General features: G+C 41.6%; 1 protein-coding gene across 3 annotated transcripts in view; it reads left to right on the top strand.

Annotated features, from left to right (window-relative positions):
* The window catches only part of LOC132815107 (intermembrane lipid transfer protein VPS13B-like), a 945,713-nt gene that overhangs the window by 794,583 nt on the left and 129,373 nt on the right, over positions 1-21,757 (top strand). For all 3 annotated transcript variants that reach the window (XM_060823876.1, XM_060823877.1, XM_060823875.1), the window contains exon 39: positions 19,189-19,373. In XM_060823876.1, the coding sequence (XP_060679859.1) occupies positions 19,189-19,373 (185 nt within the window). The remainder of the gene's footprint in view (positions 1-19,188; positions 19,374-21,757) is intronic.

The raw sequence follows: 21,757 nt of genomic DNA, 5'->3' as shown, positions 1-21,757 counted from the left end.
AGGATTTGGTCAGTGGTAATGCTCCAGGATGTTTATGATGGGGAATTGAGTCACAGTAACACTACAGAGAGTCAAATAGTAACAGTAATGTTTTCTCTTGTTAGAGATGATTATTGCTCGGCACTTGTGTGGCGTGAATATTATTTACCACTTTTCAGCCCAAGCCTGGGTATTGTCCAGGTTTTCCATTTGGACATTGACAGTTTTGGTACCTGAGATGTTGTGAATGCTGCTGAACATTGTGCCATCATCAGCAAACATCCTCATTCCTGACCTCATGATGGAGGGAGGTAATTGATGAAGCAGCTTTGGATATTTGGCCCTGTGACACTACTCTGAGGAACTCCTGAGCTGAGCTGATTGATCTTCAACACCACAAGTATTTTCCTGTGCACTAAGTATGACTTAAAAACAGTGGAGAATTTCCCCTGATTCCCATTGATTGTAATTCTGGGAGGGCTCCTTGCTGTCACAATCGGTCAGATGCAGCCTTGATATCAAGAGCAGTCAGTCTCACCCTATCTCTGGAAATCAACTCTTTTACCCATGTATGGAGCAAGACTATTATGAGGTTGGGAACTGAGTAGACCTGGCGGAATGTAGACTAGGCAGCAGTGTGCAGGATATTTCTTTGCAGTGCTTAATACCCCTGTTTTGATGAACCTGCAGGCGGTGCTGTTCCCACGTACTTGTTGCCCTTACCCTTCTAGGTAGAAGTGGTCGTGAGCTTGGAAAATGCTTTCTAAGGATATTTGGCAAATTTCTGCAGTGCATCTTGGAGATAGTACACACTGCTGCTACTGAGCATCACTGGTGGAAAGAGTGAATTCTTGTGGATGTGGTGCAGATCATGTGGGTGCTTTTTCTTAGATGGTATCAAGCTTCTGGAGTGTTGTTAGAACTGTACCCATCCAGGTAATTGGGAGTATTCCATCACACTCCTGACAAGTGTCTTGGTAGACAGACATTGGGAGGTCAGGAGGTGAGTTACTTCCTACAGTGTGCCTAGCCTGACCTGTTTTTGGAGCCTAGCCTGACCTGTTTTTGGAGCCATGCATTTATGTAGCAAGTCCAGTAGAGTTTCTGGTCAATGGCCTCCTTCTGATTTGTAATAATTCTGTGATTCTGAGTTACCAAATTTAATACATAAGCTCTCTATATCCTTTTACATTCTCCTTATGTCCTCCCCTCAACTTACTGCCCTTCCGATCTTTGTATCATCAGCAAATGTAACAACTAATTAAAAATATTACAAATAGTTTAGGCCCCAGAATGAATCCTGTGGCATTCTGCTTATTAAATGTTGTCAATTTGAAAGTGATGAATTTTGCCTACTCTGTTCTTTTAATAATTAACCAAATCCTCTACCCTTGCGTATATGTTTCCCCGACAACATGAGCTCTTATTTTGTACGATGCATTTTGATGTGGCATTCTCTAAATATTAATAGACTACATCCACAGGTTCCCTTTTATCTATGTTGCTTGTTACTTCCTTGAAGAATTCTAAAAACACAATTAAATTTGAACACAATTTCACTTTCACATTAATGTTTGATTGCATTAGTAATGGCAGAACTATTACTAATGACTACTGTCTGAGAAAATGGTATGATCTGAAATTAAGTTCAACTCACTACTGAATCTGTAAAATTGTAAAGTGCCCAAATGAAATGTATTGAGCTTCAATGGAGTGGAATGGGAAGACCATCGGACCATATGCATAAGAATCACCCAGTCTTCATTTGTACTCACCATTATAAAAGAGCATATTGTGAACAACCAATACAATAATAAAGTGCAAGTAAATTGCTGTTGATCTAGAACGAGTTTAGGACCTATCGCAATGACAAGGTGAAGATGTAGAAGAAATTAGAGTGGGGATATTTGCTTGAGTTGTGCTTATACTCTATCAATAGAGAGATTTTATGTATCAGCAGTGCATTGCTTTGAGTAGACAGACATCCTATCCCTGTAGAGATGGAAGTTGAGGAAGGGGAAGGAAGAGATTTAAGTGGAGCTTCTGGAGGTGAGGGATGGATGGAAATTGGAAGCAAAGTTGATTGAGTTTTCCTCTTATTTCTAACCTCTCTTTTTCCTTCAATGGTGTGAGCACATTGCCACTAGTAAACTGACAGTCCAGTATAATTTTTTGTTCATTCCTGGGATGTGGACATCACTGGCTGGGCCAACATTTATTGCCCATCCTTCATTGCCTTTGAGACAGTGGTAGTGAGCTGCCTTCTTGAACCACTCTAGCCCATTTGAAGTAGGTACATTCACAATGCTATTAGGGAGGGAATTCCAAGGCTTGACCCACTGAAAGTGAAGGAACAGCAATATACTTCCAAGTCAAGATGGTGAGCAGCTTGGAGGGTTACTTGTGTTGTGGTATTCTCGTATTTCTACTGTCTATGCCTTTCTCAATTATGTTGGTCACAGAACATAGATCATTACAGTGTAGTACAGGCCCTTTGGCCCTCGATGTTGCGCCAACCTGTGAAACCAATCTGAAGTCCAACCAACCTACATTATTCCATTATCATCCATCTGTTTATCCAATGACCATTTAAATGCCCTTAAATTTGGTGAGTCTACTAAAGTTGCAGGCTGGGTGTTCCATGCCCCTATTACTCTCTGAGTAAAGAACCTAACTCTGACCGATATCTGTTACACCTCAATTTAAAGATATGTCCCCCCGTGCTAGCCATCACCATCCGAGGAAAAGAGCTCTCACTGTGTCCACCCTATGTAATCCTCTGATCCTCTTGTAGGTCTCTATTAAATCACCTCTCAACTTTCTTCTCTCTAATGAAAACAGCCTCAAGTCCCTCACCTATTCCCTCAATACCAGACAACATCCTGGTACATGTCCTCCAATGCTGCCTCATCCTTCCTATAATGCGATGACCAGAACTGTACGCAATACTCCAAGTGCGGCTGCACCAAACCTCATGGCTCTGAAACTCAATCCCTCTATCAATAAAACCTAACATACCGTACGCTTTTTAAAAATCCTATCAACCAGGGTGGCAACTTACAGGGATCTATGCACATAGACATCGAGATCTCTCTGCTCATCCACACTACCAAGAATCTTACCACTAGCCCAGTATTCTGTTATTCCTTCCAAAGTGAATCACCTCACACTTTTCTGCATTAAACTCCATTTACTACCTCAGTCCTGTTCTGCAGTTTATCTATGTCCCTCTATAACCTGCACCATTCTTCTGCACTGTCTACATTTCTACCAACCTTAGTGTCATCCACAAATATACTAATCCATCCATCTATGCGCTCATCCAGGTCATTTATAGAAATGACAAACAGCAGCGGCCCCAAAACAGATCCTTGCGGTACACCACGAGTGGCTGAACTCCAGGATGAACATTTCCCATCAACCACCACCACCTTACAACTAGCCAATTTCTGGTCCAAGCTGCTAAATCACCCATGCCTCTGTATTTTTTGCAATAGCCTACTGTGGGGAACCTTATCAAACGCTTTACTGAAATCCATATACACCACATCAAGCACTATACCCTCATCCACCTGTTTTGTCACCTTCTCAAAGAACACAGTAACGTTTGTGAGGCACAACCTACCCTTCCCAAAATCATGTTGGCTATCCCTAATTAAATTATTCCTTTCTTGATGATTATAAATCCTATTTCTTATAATCCTTTTCAACAGTCTAGCCATAACCAAAGTAAGGTTTATTGGTCTATAGTTACCGTGGTTGTCTCTACTTCCCTTCTTGAACAAGGAGACATTTGCTATTCTCCAGCTTTCTGGAACTATTCCTGTAGATAATGACGGCATAAAGATCAAAGCCAAAGTCTGTGCCATCTCCTCCTGAGCTTCCGAGAGAATCCTAGGATAAATTCCATCCGGCCCAGGGGACCTATCTATATTCACACTCTCCAAAATTGCTAACACCTCCTCCTTCTGAACCTCAGTCCCACCTGGTCTAATAGCCTGTATCTCAGTATTCTCCTCAACAACATTGTCTTTTTCCTGTGTGAATACTGATGAAAAATATTCATTTTGTGCCTCTCCTATCTCCTCAGACTCCATGCACAACTTCCCACTATTGTCCTTGACTGGCCCTAATCTTACCATAGTCATTCTTTTACTCCTGACATACTTTTAGAAAGCTTTAGGGTTTTCCTTGCCAAAGACTTCTCATGTACCCTTTTGGCTGTTCTCTATCGTGGCTAACTTGTAACTCTCAAGTGTCCTAACTGAGCCTTCACGTCTCATCTTTACATAAGCCGCCTCCTTCCTTTTGACAAGAGATTCAAATTCTTTAGTAAATCATGGTTCCCTCACTTGACCACTTCCTCCCTGCCTGACAGGTACATACTTATCAAGGACACGCAGTACCTGTTCCTTGAACAAGCTCTATATTTCAATTGTGTCCATCCCCTGCAGTTTCCTCCCTCATCTGATGCATCCTAAATCTTGCCTGATCACATCATAATTGCCTTTCCCCCAGCAATAACTCTTGCCCTGCATGGTGGCACAGTGCTTAGCACTGCTGCCTCACAGCGCCAGGGAACCCAGGTTTGAATCCAGCTTCAGGCGACTGTCTGTGTGCCATTTGCACATTCTCCCCATGTCTGCATGGGTTTCTTCCGGGTGCTCCGATTTCCTCCCACAGTCCAAAGATGTGCAGGTTAGGTGAATTGGCCATATTAAATTATCCATATTTGTCCGGGATGTACAGGTTAGGTGCATTAGTGGGGTAAATGTAGGGGAATAGGTCTGGGTGGGTTACTCTTCGGAGGGTTGGTGCAGACTTGTTGGGTTGAATGGCCTGTTTACACACTGTATTCTATACCTATCCCTTTCATTCACTAAAGTAAATGTAACCAAATTGTGGTCACTATCACCAAATTGCTCATCTACCTTCAAATCTATTACCTGGCCAGGTTCATCACCCAGTACCAAATACAATATGGCCTCCTGTACACAATGAACAAACACTGACCCATCTAAGGTACTCAAACTATAGTATTTCCTGTTAATATTTGGAAAGTTAAAGTCCCCCATAACAACTACCCTGTTGGTTTGGCTCCTATCCTGAATCATCTTTTCAATCCTTTCCTCTACATCTCTGGATCTTTTTGGAGTCCTTTAGAAAACTTCCAACAGGGTGACCTCCTTTCCTGTTTCTAACCTCAGTAGATGAGTCCTCACCAAACGTCCTTTCTGCCACCATAGTACTGTCTTTGACGAACAATGCCACACCTCCCCTGGGGTCAAGGGTTTGGGAGATACTGTAAAAAGTACTTTGATGACTGATTTGAAATCTTTCAGTTTGACTGCTAAATCAATTACTGAACTGATAATCTGACAATATCCTATGACGTAGCAATAAGGTCATTACTCTTCTTCATTGTCATTGACTTATATGTAGCTTTTTGAGTAGTTGAACACTCATGCTTGGATCACACCCTCCTTCCTAGTCTATTTCCAAGGCTACAAAGAAGTATTGATCCATTTTCTATCTGTTCTATTGTAGTCCATATACCATTGTTCCATTTCTGAAAGCAATATTTGCGGTCAGTTATCATACCATCTTCCCCACTGAGCTTTGCCTCTCCATTACCATGTTTGCTTCCATGAAGCTATGCTGTCTGACATTAAATCATTTACCATTGGTCCTACACAGTTTTGCACACAGGCTGATGATAAGTTTAATTCCAAAATGAGCTTAAAATCCTGCTTTTCTATATGCCATAAATACCATCTAGTTTTTCTAGCTGTTCAACAAATACCTTGGAGTCCAAAATCTGACCATTTCTCACCTGGGAGTGATTGCTTCATTGAATTTCTTCCTGATTTCTTGAGCTGCACCTCATTATAAACATCAACTCATATTCCATATTGTACAATCTGTCGCTCCCTTGCCTTACTGACTTCCATTGATCTCCCATTCCCAAGCACATCAACTTCAACATCTTCAGCACGCTGTCTGAAATCTGCTGTCAGATGAGTTTGAATTTCCTCCTATTCAATATTGGGATGATAAGGATCTGTTCCTCCATTGCCTTTTGTGGTTGCTGACTCACTTTGGCTACCATCCAGCAACACCTCAATTTAAAAAATTCTCTTCCTTTGTTTCACATTTCTCCAAATTCTGAAGGTTCCTGATCTCTGCCAACTCTTGCAGCCCCTCAGCCCTCTGGGATATCAATACTCCTTCAATTTGGCAGTTTGAGCTCTCTTCATTTCTGTTATCTCATTGTCGGTTGCAGAGCATTCAGTTGCCTGGACCTTAAGTTCCAGAATTCCTTCCTTAAACCTCTCTGCTCCTCCTACTTCCTTCTCCTTCAAAACTCTTTGAACTCTGCCCATGAACCAAACTTTTGTCACCTGTCTTAGAGTTATAGAGTCAGAGAGATGTACTGTACGGAAATAGACCCTTCGGTCCAACTCATCCATGCCAACCAGATATCCCAACCAAATCTAGTCCCACCTGCCAGCCCACGACCCATATGCCTCCAAACCCTTCCTATTCGTACACCCATCCGGATGCCTTTTAAATGTTGCAGTTCTACCAGCCTCCACCACATCCTCTGGCAGCCCATTCCACACATGCACCACCCTCTGCGTGAAAATGTTACCCCTTAGATCTCTTCTATATCTTTCCCCTCTCACCCTAAACCTATGCCCTCTAGTTCTGGACTCTCCTACCATAGGGAAGAGACTTTGTCTATTTACACTATCCATGCCCCTCATGATTTTATAAACCTCAATTAGCCCCCAGCACTATAGGGAAAACAGCCCCAGCCTGTTCAGCCTTTCCCTATAGCTCAAATCCTCCAACCCTGGCAACATCCTTGTAAATCTTTGCTGAACTCTTTCAAGTTTCACAACATCCTTCCAATTGGAAGGAGACCAGAATTGCAACCAGAAATCCAACAGTGGCCTAACCAATGTCCAGCATGACCTCCCAACTCCTGTACTCAATATTCTGCCCAATAAAGGAAAGCATATCAAACACTACCTTCACTATCCTATCTACCTGCGACTCCACTTTCAAGGAGCTATAAACCTGCACTCCAAGGTCTGTTTGTTCAGCAGCACTCCCTAGGACCTTAACATTAAGTGTCTAAGTCTTGCTAAGATTTGTTTTCTCAAAATGCAGTACCTCACATTTATCTAAATTAAACTCCATCTGCCATTTCTCAGCCCATTGGCCCGTCTGATCAAGTTCCCATTGTAATCTGAGGTAACCTTCTTCACTGTCCACTACCCCTTCAATTTTGATGTCATCTGCAAACTTACTAACTATACCTCTTAAGCTCACATCCAAACTATTTATATAAATGATGAAAAGTAGTGGAACTAGCATTGATCCTTATGGCACTCTGCTGGTCACAGTCCTCCATTCTGAAAAACAACCCTCCACCACCACACTCTGTCTTCCATCTTTGAGCCAGTTCTGTATCCAAATGGCTACTTCTCTCTGTGAGATCTAACCTTGCTAACCAGTCTCCCATGGGGAACCTGGTCGAACTCCTTACTGAATTCCATATACATCATGTCTACTGCTCTGCCCTCATCAATCTTCTTTGTTACTTCTTCAAAAAACTGGATCAAGTTTGAGAGAGATGATTTCCCATACACAAAACCATGTTGACTATCCCGAATCAGTCCTTGCCTTTCCAAATACACGTACATCCTGTCCCTCAGGATTCCCTCCAACAACTTGCCCATCACTGACATCAGGCTCTGTAGTTCCTTGGCTTGTCCTTACCACTTTTCTTAAATAGTGGCACCACGTTTGCCAATCTCCAGGCTTCCGGCATCTCACCTGTGACTGTTGATGATACAGATATCTCAGCAAGGGGTCCAGCAATTACTTCCCTAGCATCCCACAAAGTTTTCGGGTACATCTGATAAGGACTGGGCATTTATCCACTTTCATGCATTTCAAGACATCCAGCACTTCCTCCTCTGTAATATAGACATTTTTCAGGATGTCACCATCTATTTTCTCACATTCTATGTCTTTTCCACAGTAAGTACTGATGCAAAATACTCATTTAGTATCTCTCCCGTCTCCTGCAGCTCCACACAAAGGCCGCCTTGCTAATCTTTAGGGGCCCCTATTCTCTCTTGATGTCTCGTTACTGAAAACAACAAATGTTGGAATCACAACGGGTCAGACAGAATCCACGGCGAGACAGCAAGCTGATGTTTCAAATCTAGATGCCACTTCATCAAACATTAGCTTGCTCACTCTCCATGGATGATGTCTGACCCACTGTGATCTCCAGCATTTGTTGTTTTCAGTACAGATTCCAGCATTTGCAGTAATTTGCTTCTACTTGTGCCTCTTTTTTCTTTGTGGCTCTGTGTTGAGCTGTATTTAATCCTGGCCCTGTAGAACACCTTCCATAAAAAAGCACCATAAAAATTCATATTGTTGTTCTTATTCTCAGTTCTTTCCATGGCTTTGCCTTTCATCAAGGTTTTACCTACGTTCGAAACTTGGGCCTACCAAGTTGTTTCTAAACCATGTCCCCACACAAAATGCTCCTGCATCCTGTTCTTCTCTGTTATCCAGGTCATGACTTCTGCTACCAATGCACTCTCTTTATAAGTGACTTTCTCCTTATTATCTTTTTCTACATTCTTTGAAAGAACCTCCTCAAAAGCTGTTACTTCTGCCATGGTTTTAGTCACCAATGAGTTCAATAAGTTTTTCTCTTGTAATGTGACACTAGTGGCCTTTCCTTGAGGAGAATGTTCAAAGTGGAAATAGATATGCATGCAAATCTATGTGGAAAGCTCGGGGAGAGGGATGAATTTGATAATTCTTTCAAAGAGCTGGCATATGTACACCGGAGCTACTCACGCCTGTTCCGCCATTGAATGAGATGATGCCTGATCTGTATCTTGGCTCTCTTGGCACTCCTTCATTCTGTGACCCTTTATAGCCTTGCCAAATGCAAACTATCATTCTCAGTTTTAAAATATTCACTTTGCCACAAAATACAGCAGTGACCGCTCCTCCTGAGCAGTATGATCAGGGCTTATTTATCAGTTTAACAAACAAAAGCAATGACGTTATATTAGTATTCTAATTCAGTAACGGGGAGACAGACAAAAGGCAAGTGTGCTCATTTTGACAATGTTGATTATTGTTCCATTTCAAAGAACATCATGAAAATTTAGGGGCGTATACCGTGAACAAAGAATTTAATGTTAATCATTGATAACTGTGGATTTCCAAGAAAATTTCCACACTTAAGAACCTGGTGACAGGCTCTGGAAGGATATTTGTTTATATACCAGAATACTCGCTTTGCTAAAACTAGAGGTTTGCCTCTTTCATCCAAGAGAATCTTAAACCACATCTGGTGGGTCTCTTGAGCCAAGGACCAGAAATTTGGATAAATCAAAAGTTCTGAGATAATCTCTTTCTTAGAAAGGAGAAACATCTGTAAGATTCCATAGAACACAGGAAATATTATCTCCAGCAGATAACACAGAAGGACATCTGCAGCACAAACGTCCACAGCGTTGTACTAAACAGACAAATTGTGTCGCCTGTAGCAAATGGTACAGCTCAGAATTATTTTTCATCTGATACTAGGCAAGGGAATAATCAATTTTGCCTGATTTACAAGTGGAAACTTGAAACCTAGTATGAAATGGCATGAAGAGAAATTAAGCATCAGAGTCCTAATTGGATTATGTTTTGCTATGATTCAGTCGACAGAAGAAAACCGACAAAAGTTCCTTATCCTGCAGAGTGAGAGCACAATTTTCAAGAGCCTCGGCTAAAAAGAATCTGCAAGATGCTGCCGGTCAGCAGCAAGTAAAAGAAAATATTTGCATTTTATATTGCGACTTAACCTTCCCTCAGAATTTTCAGGTCTGCTGCCTCCGATATTTCCCAATTTTAATGGATTTCTGGGAACATGGAAACTCAGCAGCAAGGAATGCTGGATCAAGATAGTGAATGCCTTTCCAAAATGGGTTTCCAGCCACGAGGAGTAGGAGGCCTCCAATCCCTCTTGTGCAAAGTCGTATAATTTCTCCCACCACCCCCCACCAAAACCCCAATCCCGGCTCGCGCTCTCTGATTCCCTACCCCAGCCTCCAATCTTGAATATACCATGCTTCCAAATGTCACAACCTCTCGCCTGATCTTCACCACCACCACCCCCACACACCCTCCCTCCTGGTGTCTGATCTTCCTGATGCAATCTCCCTGCAACATCAATGTCACAGCTGGAATATTGTAGACAGTTTTGTGCCCCTTATCTCAGAAAGATATACTAGTATTGGAGACAATCCAGAAAAGATTAACTAGACTGATCCCGGGGATGGAGACACTGTCTTATGCGAGGAGGTTCAGCAGACTCAGCCTGTACTCATGCAAGTTAGAAGAATGAGAGGCGATCTTATTTAAATATACAAGGAAGGTTGCTCACCCTTGTGGGAGAGTCTAAGACCAGAGGGCATAATCTTAGAAGAAGTCACTCATTTACGTCAGATACGATGAGCAATTTCTTCTCCCAGACGATAGTGAATCTGTGGAATTCTTTACCACAAGTGGGTTCAAGGCTGATTCATTTAAGTACATTCAAGACCGATATAGGCAGATTTTTAATCGGAACAGGCATCCAAGGTTGTAGGGAAAAGGCAGGGAAATACATTTGAGGATTATCAGATCAGCCATAATGACGTTGAATAGCAGAACAGATCCAGTGGCCGAATGGTTGTCTTCTGTTCCTATGTTTTGTGGACCTGGACTTTTGAATGGAGTGCAATTGCTTACATACTGAAATGATGATAATTGTGAAGTCCTTTTATTATTACATGCCTCATTTTAATTTAATGAGCAGCTTTAATTATGTTACAAGTGATTACTTGTTCCATTCGTATCATCGTAACTATTTGGCACTTCCCACCACAATGGTCTTTCAATAAATGAATTGTCTGTCTATTTAAAAGTTTCCTCAGGGTACCCAGAGAAGCACTGCTGCTGCTCCTGGCCCCAAGGAGAAAACTCGACATTTAGCCAATTTGAATTCCTTCAACTTTCCAGGAGGTCCTGAACTTCAGTCTGTCAGCAAGATTTGCAATCATGCTCCCACTGAGGCAGAGGTAAATTTGTAGTCAGGACCAGATTATGTAATTTGCCCTGTTTCTGCACATTTGAAGAAGGACCCCACAGTTTTGGGCATTGCTGAGTATTCCAGCACCTGTACAGAGCTTCTGGTCACTAGCATCTCAATGACTCTAAGGTGGTTTTTGAAGGCCCGACATGAGTTCAAAACCCACAGCTCCTTGGAGATATTTTCTTTCAAACAACATGTTGCTTTGTGTGCTGGAATCTAATCATTGTGGCCGCATGTTGTTTCCCACACTCAGAACAGGAAAGCTCCCTATGAGGATCTCGACAACACCTCAGGCTCCTGCCCAAAATTTTGAAGTTGAGCTGGCCTCAAACTCTCGACAAGGTCAGCGCTAGGTCAGGAAGTCCTCCTACCCCATCACATTTCCACAAGCAATGGTGTTGAAGAGGAAAGTTTCCAGCCTTCTCAGGCTGGTAAACATCCAAAAATACAAAGTGAATTTTTGATGTCCACTCACACAAGTTGATTTTTCTTCTAAAATAAAACTGAGAACAGGCAAGATAACCGAGTGTTGTCAGCTCATGAGTCACGAGCATTGATTTTTTTTTCATGAGAGAAGCAAAATATATACGAGAAAACAAGCGAGTTGTCTCCTCAGAGGCTGTGTCTCAATTGTAAATTCGGCAAAAGAAATCTGCGGTTGGTAATTGAGAATCAGTTGGACGTGGCAGTCTTTATCATGCCACAGAACTGAAAAACAAGCAGTGATTTAGACTGTAGCTCATATGTCAGCTGTTTGAATCCTATCCCTGTTTCAGCTGCTTGTTTTCTAAGCCGCTTTCAGTAAGCCATGATATCTTTTGGCCTTAATATCACACAACGATTTGTATAGATCTGTCTACAAATCCCCAAACCTAGGACTCTCAACTAAACATATATCACAAACTGATTGAAGTATTAAAATGCTGAACTTGGCAGAGACTTGCAAGAAAGAAAGGCTGCGTAAAATCAATTTGAAAGTAGACAGCCAGAGGCTGTCACATGTGATGGGGAGTGGGCAAACTCCAATGTGATACCCTTGGTTGATGCTGAGAACGGTAATTTATTTAATTGTTTAAATAAAAGGAAGATGAATATGGCAACACCAAGAAACTTTTAACAGACTTAGCTGGAAATAATATTGATTAGAATAAATATCACTTTTCCCTAGCTGCTATCAGTTCTGAAGAAGGGAACAGGAAATGTTAACTTTGCTTTCTGTCCACAAATGCTGAATTTATTCAGCAATTTCTGTTTTTGTTTCAGATCTTCAGCATTCACAGTTCTTTGTCTTATATTAATTAGAATGTATCCGGGTTAATGTGTGTGTCTTTGCATGTGTGTGTGTGAGAGAGAGAGAGAGCTGTAATCTGTCAAAAATGGATAACATTTGTTAATGACAAGAGTCTGCATACACCGCCTTTTAATGGCCCTCATGATTCTGGCAGATCAGGACCAGGAAACTTTCCTGCTCAGCTGTCAATGGGATATCAGAAAGATGGACATAACAACCTGTTTTTTGTCAATATAACATACCTTTCATGGCCATCCTGAGGGCTTCTGATGCAGAGGTAGGAAAAATACCATTGCACCACAAGTCCTCCTACCAGGGTAAAAATCTCGGTTCCAAATATCCATGATTCAGCTCTGCCATCATCAGTGATTGAGAAGGGATTATAGTCCACTGGAGCTTGTGGGGTCAGATTATATACATCAGTGAAGTCTCTCAGGGCATTTGCAACCCAGGGGGATCTGGTTTACACATATTCAGTTGAGGCCCCCGAACAGAGTCGATTATTAGTGTGGTGGACTTCACTCTTCCAGAATCACGGACTAGAACAGCTCAAAGGGTTCCATTTGTGCCAGTCTGTTGCTGTATTTTGCTGGGGCCTGGTCTCGCCAGGTCTCTCAGGAGGGAGTAGCCATGGAGGGAAATCTAAAACCTGTGGATTTTCCTTCAGAAAAACCATGGGCTGATCTTGAGGGATAGACACCTGTTATATATTCTGCCAATCCCTTCCTCAATCAGTTGTCGATAGTCAGAAATCTGCCTCAGTTGTACTGCTCCTAATGTTAATAGAAACAATCCTTACGTTCTGTACCATGGTAAAGTTAGTTATGACACAGAAATGGGTGATTTGATCCATTGAGTCTGTGCCTTCTCCTTGCAGAACAATCCAGTCCCACTTAATCCCCAGAAACCCCCCGCAAATTTATTTTCAGGTTATTCATTGTTTCTATTTCCACCATTAGAGTCATAGAGGTCAACAGCATGGAAACAGGTCCTTCGGCCCATTGCCACCCAGTTTTCACAATTTAAACTAGTCCCATTTGGCCTAGATCTCGCCATATCTATCCTATCCATGTACCCTGTTTAAATGTTCCTTAAATGACGAAATTGTACACATTTCCACCACTACCTCCGGCACCCTGTTCCAGACCCTCACTCCCCTCAGTGTGATTAAGTTGTCCCTCTGGACTCTTCTGTATCTCTACCCTGTCACCTTAAACCTATGCTCTTGAGTTTTAGACTCCCTTACCATGACGAAAAGCTGTCACTTACCAACCTTATCTATGCCTCTCATGATTTTATACACTTCTATAAGGTCACCCCTCCGTCTCCCTCGCTTCAGGGGAAAAAATGTCCCAGCGTTTCCAACCTCTCCTTATACCTCAAACCATAAGACCATAAGACATAGGAGTGGAAGTAAGGCCATTCGGCCCATCGAGTCCACTCACCATTCAATCATGGCTGATGGGCATTTCAACTCCACTGACCCGCATTCTCCCCGTAGCCCTTAATTCCTCGTGACATCAAGAATCTATCAATCTCTGCCTTGAAGACATTTAGCGTCCCGGCTCCACTGCACTCTGCGGCAATGAATTCCACAGGCCCACCACACGCTGGCTGAAGAAATGTCTCCACATTTCTGTGCTGAATTGACCCCCTCTAATTCTAAGGCTGTGTCCATGGGTCCTAGTCTTCTCGCCTAACGGAAACAATTTCCTAGCGTCCACCCTTTCCAAGCCATGTATTATCTTGTAAGTTTCTATTAGGTCTCCCCTTAATCTTCTAAACTCCAATGAATACAATCCCAGGATCCTCAGCCATTCCTCGTATGTTAGACCAACCATTCCAGGGATCATCCGTGTGAATCTCTGCTGGACACGTTCCAGTGCCAGTATGTCCTTCCTGAGGTGTGGGGACCAAAACTGGACACAGTACTCCAAATGGGGCCTAACCAGAGCTTTATAAAGTCTCAGTAGTACAACGGTGCTTTTATATTCCAACCCTCTTGAGATAAATGACAAAAACCTGCCAGTCCAGGTAGCATCCTAGTAAATCTTTTAGAGTCATAGAGATGTACTTTTAGAGTCATGGAAAGGTCCAAACCCGTCCATGCTGACCAGATATCACAACCCAATCTAGTCTCATATGCACCCAACGCATATCCCTCCAAACCCTTCCTATACATATACCAATCCAAATGCCTCTTAAATGTTGCAATTGTACCAGCTTCCACCACTTCCTCTGGCAGCTCATTCCATACCCGTACCACCCTCTGAGTGAATAATTGCCCCTCAGGTCTCTTTTATATCTTTCCCCTCACAGTAAACCTGTGCCCTCTAGTTCTGGACTCCCCAATCCCAGTGAAAAAAAATTGTGTATTTACCCTATCCATGCCCCTCATAATTTTGTAAATTTCTATAAGGTCTCCCCTCAGCCTCCGACGCTCCAGGGAAAACAGCCCCAGCCAGTTCAGCTTCTCCCCATAGCTCAAATCCTCCAACCCTGGCAACATCCTTGTAAATCTTTTCTGAACCCTTTCAAGTTTCACAACATCTTTCTGATAGGAAGGAGACCAGAATTGCATGCAATATTCCAACAGTGATCTAACCAATGTCCTGTACAGCCATAACATGACTTCCCAACTCCTGTACTCAATACTCTGACCAATAAAAGAAAGCATACCAAACGCCTTCTTCACTATCCTATCTACCTGTGACTCCAGTTTCAAGAAGCTATGACCCTGCACTCCAAGGTCTCTTTGTTCAGCAACACTCCGTAGGACCTTACCATTAAATGTTATAAATCCTGCTAAGATTTGCTTTCCCAAAATGCAGCACCTCGCATTTTTCTGAATTAAACTCCATCTGCCACTTCTCAGCCCATTGGCCCATCTGGTCAAGATCTTGTTGTAATCTGAGGTAACTGTTCTGTGTTGTTTCTAGATCAATAGTATTCTTTAGATAGTAGGGTGACCAGAACTCCGCACAGTCTTGTAGAGTTTCCGGTCATTACCTGTCACTGCTCAAAAACTTTCTCATCTTTCCCTCTGTCTAAAAGCTCCTTGTACCATCAGCTAATGAGAAGAGTTTTTTTTTCCAAATCAGTTTTATTTCAGTCCGTCAAAACCTTCCATGTGCCATTCAGATCTCACCACTCGCTGCCCCACCCCCAGAGTCTTCTTTATCCCAATCTGTCTATCTTTACTGAATTCAAACTTCTATTGTTTATTTTCCCTATTATGGATTCTGAACCGTTGATGGTAACTTGACTGGCCTGTAGAAACATTAAGTATTCTAGCCTTGCTCTACTCTTCTAAGGAAAATGTGAGGACTTAAGATGCAGGAGATCAGAGTCAAGAGTGTGGAGCTAGAAAAGCACAGCAGGTCAGGCAACATCCGAAGAGCAGGAGAATCGATGTTTCAGGTATAAGCCCTTCATCAGGCTTCCTGACAAAGGGCTTATGCCCGAAACATCGATTTTCCTGCTCCTTGGATGCTGCCTCACCTGCTGTGCTTTTCCAACACCACACTCTCTGCTCTACTCTTCTAAGCATAGATCACCCTTTATGTTACTCTTACAAACCACTTGCTTTTTATATACTCATAGAAGATTTTTGTGTTCCCTCTTCTTTGACTGCTGTGCTATTCCCATATGCTCTCTCTTTGCCAATCTTATTTTCCTCCTCCTCTTCCTTTTTTAAACTATTTTATTTGACCTGGTTCACACTTGAAGCATTTTCTTTGTTTCATTGTATTCCCTATTTCCCTCATTATACATAGTGCCTAGTTTTTGCTTCCTTTTTGTTTGTCATTGCTGGAATATACCCAGCCTGTACCTTAGGCATCACTTCGAGAAAGATCACCAATTGTGCTATGACAATACTTCCATCAGTCTTTCTTTCTGTTTCACCTTGGCTAGTTCTGTACTGATTACATCGAATTTGCTTCTGTTGTGATTAAAATTCTATAATAGATTGGTTCTGCATTGTCAACCAAATACTGATGTTGCAATGATTACTCAAGCCAAATATCCCTCAACCCCTCACAGACATTCAACCCAATTCGTTTGCCAGCAGCAGATACAACAGTGCCTCTATTTTAGGAGGGTTGGGCACTTGTGGAACAGAAAATTTTACTGAACACACTTAAGGAATTCCTACTCCTCCTCAACCTCTACCATAATCTCATTGATATTTGAATAATTACCAGTATCACCGTTGTATAGTTTTTGCACACCTCTGTGACTTTCTGTGCAGATTTGCTTCTCTATTCCTTTCTCTTTCTCACTCGCTATTTGGGAGCTGAAGGGATACTCTAAGTAGTGAGATCCTATTTTTGTTTGCTATTCAGCTCTCACCAAATGGACTCTGCCCTTGGCCCTTGAAGGACTTCTCTTCTTTCCAACACCTGCAAACGTTGCCAAGCCCACACCCTTTTTCTCATTCTATCTTTTCTAAATGCTCCACATCCTTGGATATTAAGTGCCCATTCCTCACCATTATTGAAGTGTGTTTCTGCTATTGCCACTATATCATATTCCCACACTGCTATTTAAGCCTGCAGTTCATCAAACTTATTTATCACACTTTTGTGTGTCTACGCATATTCATAGAATCTTGTCATTGCATTGTACACAGTCCTTATTATCTGCTTCTCTTTAATATTATTAGCCAGCACATTTATTTTATGCACCTCAGTATGCTTTTTTTACATCTATGTTCTGGCACCCATCTTCCTCTCAAACTTATCTCAGTTTAAACTCTCCCCATGCAGTTCCAAATCATCCTGAAGTGCAACTCGTTCTGATTGGTAACAGTTCATTCTGTCCAGAAATGGACCCAATGTTCCAAGAATTTGAAGCTATCCCTTCTGCGCATGCTTCAAGCCAGAGATTGATCCTCCTCATCTTCCTACGTCCACTCTGGTCAACACATGGCAATGGGAGTGATCCAGAGATTACTACCCTCAATGTTCTACTTCTTAAATCTTACCTTGGCACCTCAATATGTGTCGTCTCTATGTCATTCATACCAATATGTGGCACAAATTTTGTCTGACTATTTCTCCTATCATAATATTCTTCAATCTCTCCTTTACCCTGACATAAATGGAGCTGCATGCCAAAAACACTTAGAGAAATGCTATCGACCCCACTAACAATCAATTCTCATATACAGCAGCATTTCTACATCTCATGTTCCCTTCTGTGCATTCTTTTTACTATTGGTGCCAGGTTCACCTTCAGGATAGTGTCACTCCCATCAGTCTCCAGTGTTGACTATCTGTATGAGAAGTTCATAACCCTCAAAGACTCATGGGCTACCTGCCAATTCCTAACCTTCAGGATGGCCGCTACCATCTTCCAAGAGAAAATTAAGAATAATAACCAGGAATGCTAAATTTCATGCGCAAATTTAGAAAAAACTTCCTCACACTGCTCCCACCTTGTGCTTCTCATGTCTTCTGCTGTCTTGTACCACTCCATTCTGTTATTTGCTTGCTGCTCTTGGATTTAAAGAATTTATGTTCACTTCATGACACCCTGATAATAATGATTCTGGTTTGAGAATATAGAAAATTGGAGGAACCAATGTGTGGTACCCAAAGTGTCATGCATTTTCTGGAAAATTATCAATTTGATTGTCATTATTTAGTTTGTTCTCCAATTTAAAGTTCATCCTTTATTTTTCTTTATCTTCAAAAAATGACAGGCTGCACAATAAGCTGGACACTAGTGTTGTAATTTGCACTTGTTGACACCATTATGCAAAGAAATAATTTCCATTTATTGTATGGGATTAGCATTCAGATATCTGAATTCAAAATGCAATAAAGGAGGAATGAATAGACACTGAGCAAAGGATTTGGAGAATTGCTGCAAAATATTGGTAAAGGCAGAGGTTCTCAGAAGACTTTAAAGGGGCGCAGCAGGAGAAAGATGTGTGAGCAGAAATTTCAAAAAGAGGGTCAAGATATTTGGAGATTTTGCCACTTTTGGTCAAGCTCTTGGTGGGATGATGTTATATAAGAAAAAGCGCAAAACAGGAGAAGTTTGCTGGAGATAAACTTGAGCAAAGTCCTGGAGGGATTTGTAGTTGTGGAAACCTTTAAATTTGATACTTTTGAGGTCAGGGATACAGTTAAGATCAGTTACAATGGTGGATATGGGACAGGGTATGGGAACATTAGATAGAACTTTGAGGTTAGTTTGGCCTAATAAAACCAGTAAGGAAGGTACGGTCAGCAGCAGAGGACCATTCTTTCACCACTGGGGAAATGTTGGTCTTTCAGTTGGAGGGAATTCTAATGCATGCAGTTTATGTCAATTTGGTGGTGCAGCAATTGTCAGGAAGAGCAATGAAAACAGAGCTGGATATAATTTGCTCATTTATGAAACTTGCCTCATGCTTCCAGAAAATGCCTAACATAGGACACAAATAACAAGTCTTTGAATTCTTACCTATATTCACTATGTACTTATCCGTTTGAAACTCTTAATTATCTGAAATTATCTTTTCATTATCTTTCCGCCTATATGTTCTGTGTCTGTACACCTTCTTTCACCTCACCCGATGAAGGAGCAGCGCTCCGAAAGCTTGTGATTTTAAATAAACCTGTTGGACCATAATCTGGTGTCATGTGACTTTTGACTTTGTCCATTCCAGTCCAACACCAACATCATATATTCAACATGTTCAGTGAATGTTTTATTAGCTTCTACATATTAGCCTTGTCTATTGTTTTTATATTTGCAGATATACAAAAAGTGCCAAGTGTTTTTGAAGTGGTTTTTTACAATGAGACTGATGATCGTCCAGGGATGATGATGTGGAGATACCCAGAGCCACGTGTCCTCACTCTTGTTAGAATTAATCCAGTGCCTTTTAATACGACCGAAGATCCAGACATCAGCACAGCGGACCTTGGAGATGTCCTGCAGGTCTGTTAGAGATGTTTTAATTTATCGTTCTGAAAAAGTCACCGTTGTCTGAAATGTTAGCTTTATTTCTCTCTTATTTTAGATTTTCAGCTTCTGCCATATTTTGCTTGCACTTTTATTCATAGTATTTGTTTCTCACTGCAAAGTAATTTTTTTTAACAAGTCAGATCACACAATTTTTAGTCTTTCACTAAAGAGCACAAATCGTGATAAGGTCTGACTAATTTAGAGTCATAAAGATGTATAGCACAGAAACAGACCTTTCAGTCTAACTTGTCCATGCCAACCAAATATTCTAAATTAATCTTTTCCTATTTGCAGCATTTGACCCATATCCCTCTAAACCCTTCCTGTTCATATACCATCCAGATGCCTTTTAGATATTGTAATTGTACCAGCCTCCACCACTTCCTCTGGCTGCTCATGCCATACATGCACTACCCTCTGTGTGAAAAAAATTGCCTCTCAGGTCCTTTTTAAATCTTTCCCCTCTTACCTTAAAACTATACCCTCTAGCTTTGGACTCCCCTACTCTGGGGAAAATACTTTGTCTATTCACCCTATCCATGCACCTCATGATATTATAAACCTCTATCAAATTCCTCAGCCTCTGATGCTCTAGGGAAAATAACCTCAATCTATTCAGCCTCTCCCTATAACTCAAACCCTCCAACCCCGACAAAATCTGTATAAATCTTTTCTGAACCCTTTCAAATTTCACAACACCCTTCCTCTAGGAGGGAGACCAGGATTGAATGCAGTATTCCAAAAGTAGCCTAACCAATGCCTGTACAGCTGGTTTGGTGACGATTCACCATGGCACATTTCATCGCCGCCAATTAACCACTGCCGGTTCGCCAGCAGCATTTCTCCACTGGGGTCGTTTGACCTCTGGAGATTATTCGCCACCCGAAATATATGTATGTAGTGATTGTTTTCCCTCCCGTCTGTTCTTTCATACTTCTCAGTCCCCTTTATTTATACAACTACATACTACATATTGTTTGAAAAAGAGGGAAAGTAAGTATCATTTTATTGGTTTATATATAAAAATGAGTTACAAATACTTGTGGTGGCAAATCGTCTTCAGTGGCCAATGGGCTGTGGCTAAGCGTCCTCGGTGGTGAAAGGGCTGTGGCTAATCGGTGACAGGCGAACCTGCTGTGGCAAATGGTCCCATCCCGGTACAGCTGCAACATGACCTTGCAACTGCTGTATTCAATGCACTGATCAATAAAGGCAAGTGTACCAAACGCCGCCTTCACATTCCTGTCAACCTGCGAGTCCGCTTTCAAGGAACTATGAACCTGCACCCCAAGGTCTCTTTGTTTGGCAACACTCCTTAGGACGTTACCATTAATTATATAAATCCTGCCCTGATTTGCCTACCATTTATCTAAATTAAACGCCATTTGCTACTCCCCCATTGGCCCATCTGATCAATGATCTCATTGTGCTCTGAGGTAATCTTTTCACTTTTTATAAAATCCATTGTCACTTGTGACATCACGAAATCTAATCTGCTTTTTGCTTGTTGCTCATCAGTTTGCTTCACTTCTGTCAGCAGTGACTTGGTTTGTAGAGCACTTGCCCTTGTTTCAAGGTTCAGAGTTCAATCCCACTCCGTTCCTCAAGCACAAAAATCAAGACCCCAATGCAGTCCACGGGGAGCATTGTGCTGTCATATAAAATGTTCAAGCAAGACTCCTGTCAGCCTGGACAGATGAAAATGATCCATGGTACTATTCCAAAGAAGGGTGGAGGAGTTGTCCAACCCCATATTTTTCCCTCAGTAACATCCCTACAAATGATCTCTGGATTAGCTGATTGTTGTTTGTGGGAGTTTGCTGTTTGTAGATTGGGTGTTATGTTTTTGACATTCTGACAGAGACTAGACTTCAAAACTTCATTGGCTGCGAGGTGCTTAGAAATGTCTGGAGGTTGTGCAAATTGCTATGTAAAAGCAATGTTTCGCCCTGCTTTATTTGTAAAGTTAAAAGCATCTTTACAACATTTACCAAGGATGAGAAAATAAATGAAGGCGGTACATAGTTCAATTTGGTCCAGAATTTGTGCCATTCATTTTCATGGAAAGATTTTGTTCTTAATGAGACTGACGGATTAAAGTCTGATGTAAAATTAAATAGTTGTGAAAGGTAGTGTTCCTTTTTGTTTAAAAGCAGATTTTTTTTCATGTTTCCTTAGAAATTTAGTGCAAATTTCCCAGGGCTCTAAAATTACCATTTCCCAATACCAAAGGGAAAATAAATGTTAAGTTGAGTGCAGTGTTTATACACGCCTGGCTTTCCGGACAGGAAGACAATTTTGATGCAGTGCAGTATTCCACAATACTTGTGGGGCAACACAGGTGAAAATGTTGCAGC

This window comes from Hemiscyllium ocellatum, chromosome 4, assembly GCF_020745735.1.
Source record: "Hemiscyllium ocellatum isolate sHemOce1 chromosome 4, sHemOce1.pat.X.cur, whole genome shotgun sequence".
NCBI lineage: Eukaryota > Metazoa > Chordata > Chondrichthyes > Orectolobiformes > Hemiscylliidae > Hemiscyllium > Hemiscyllium ocellatum.
This window is presented reverse-complemented; position numbering and strand designations above follow the sequence as displayed.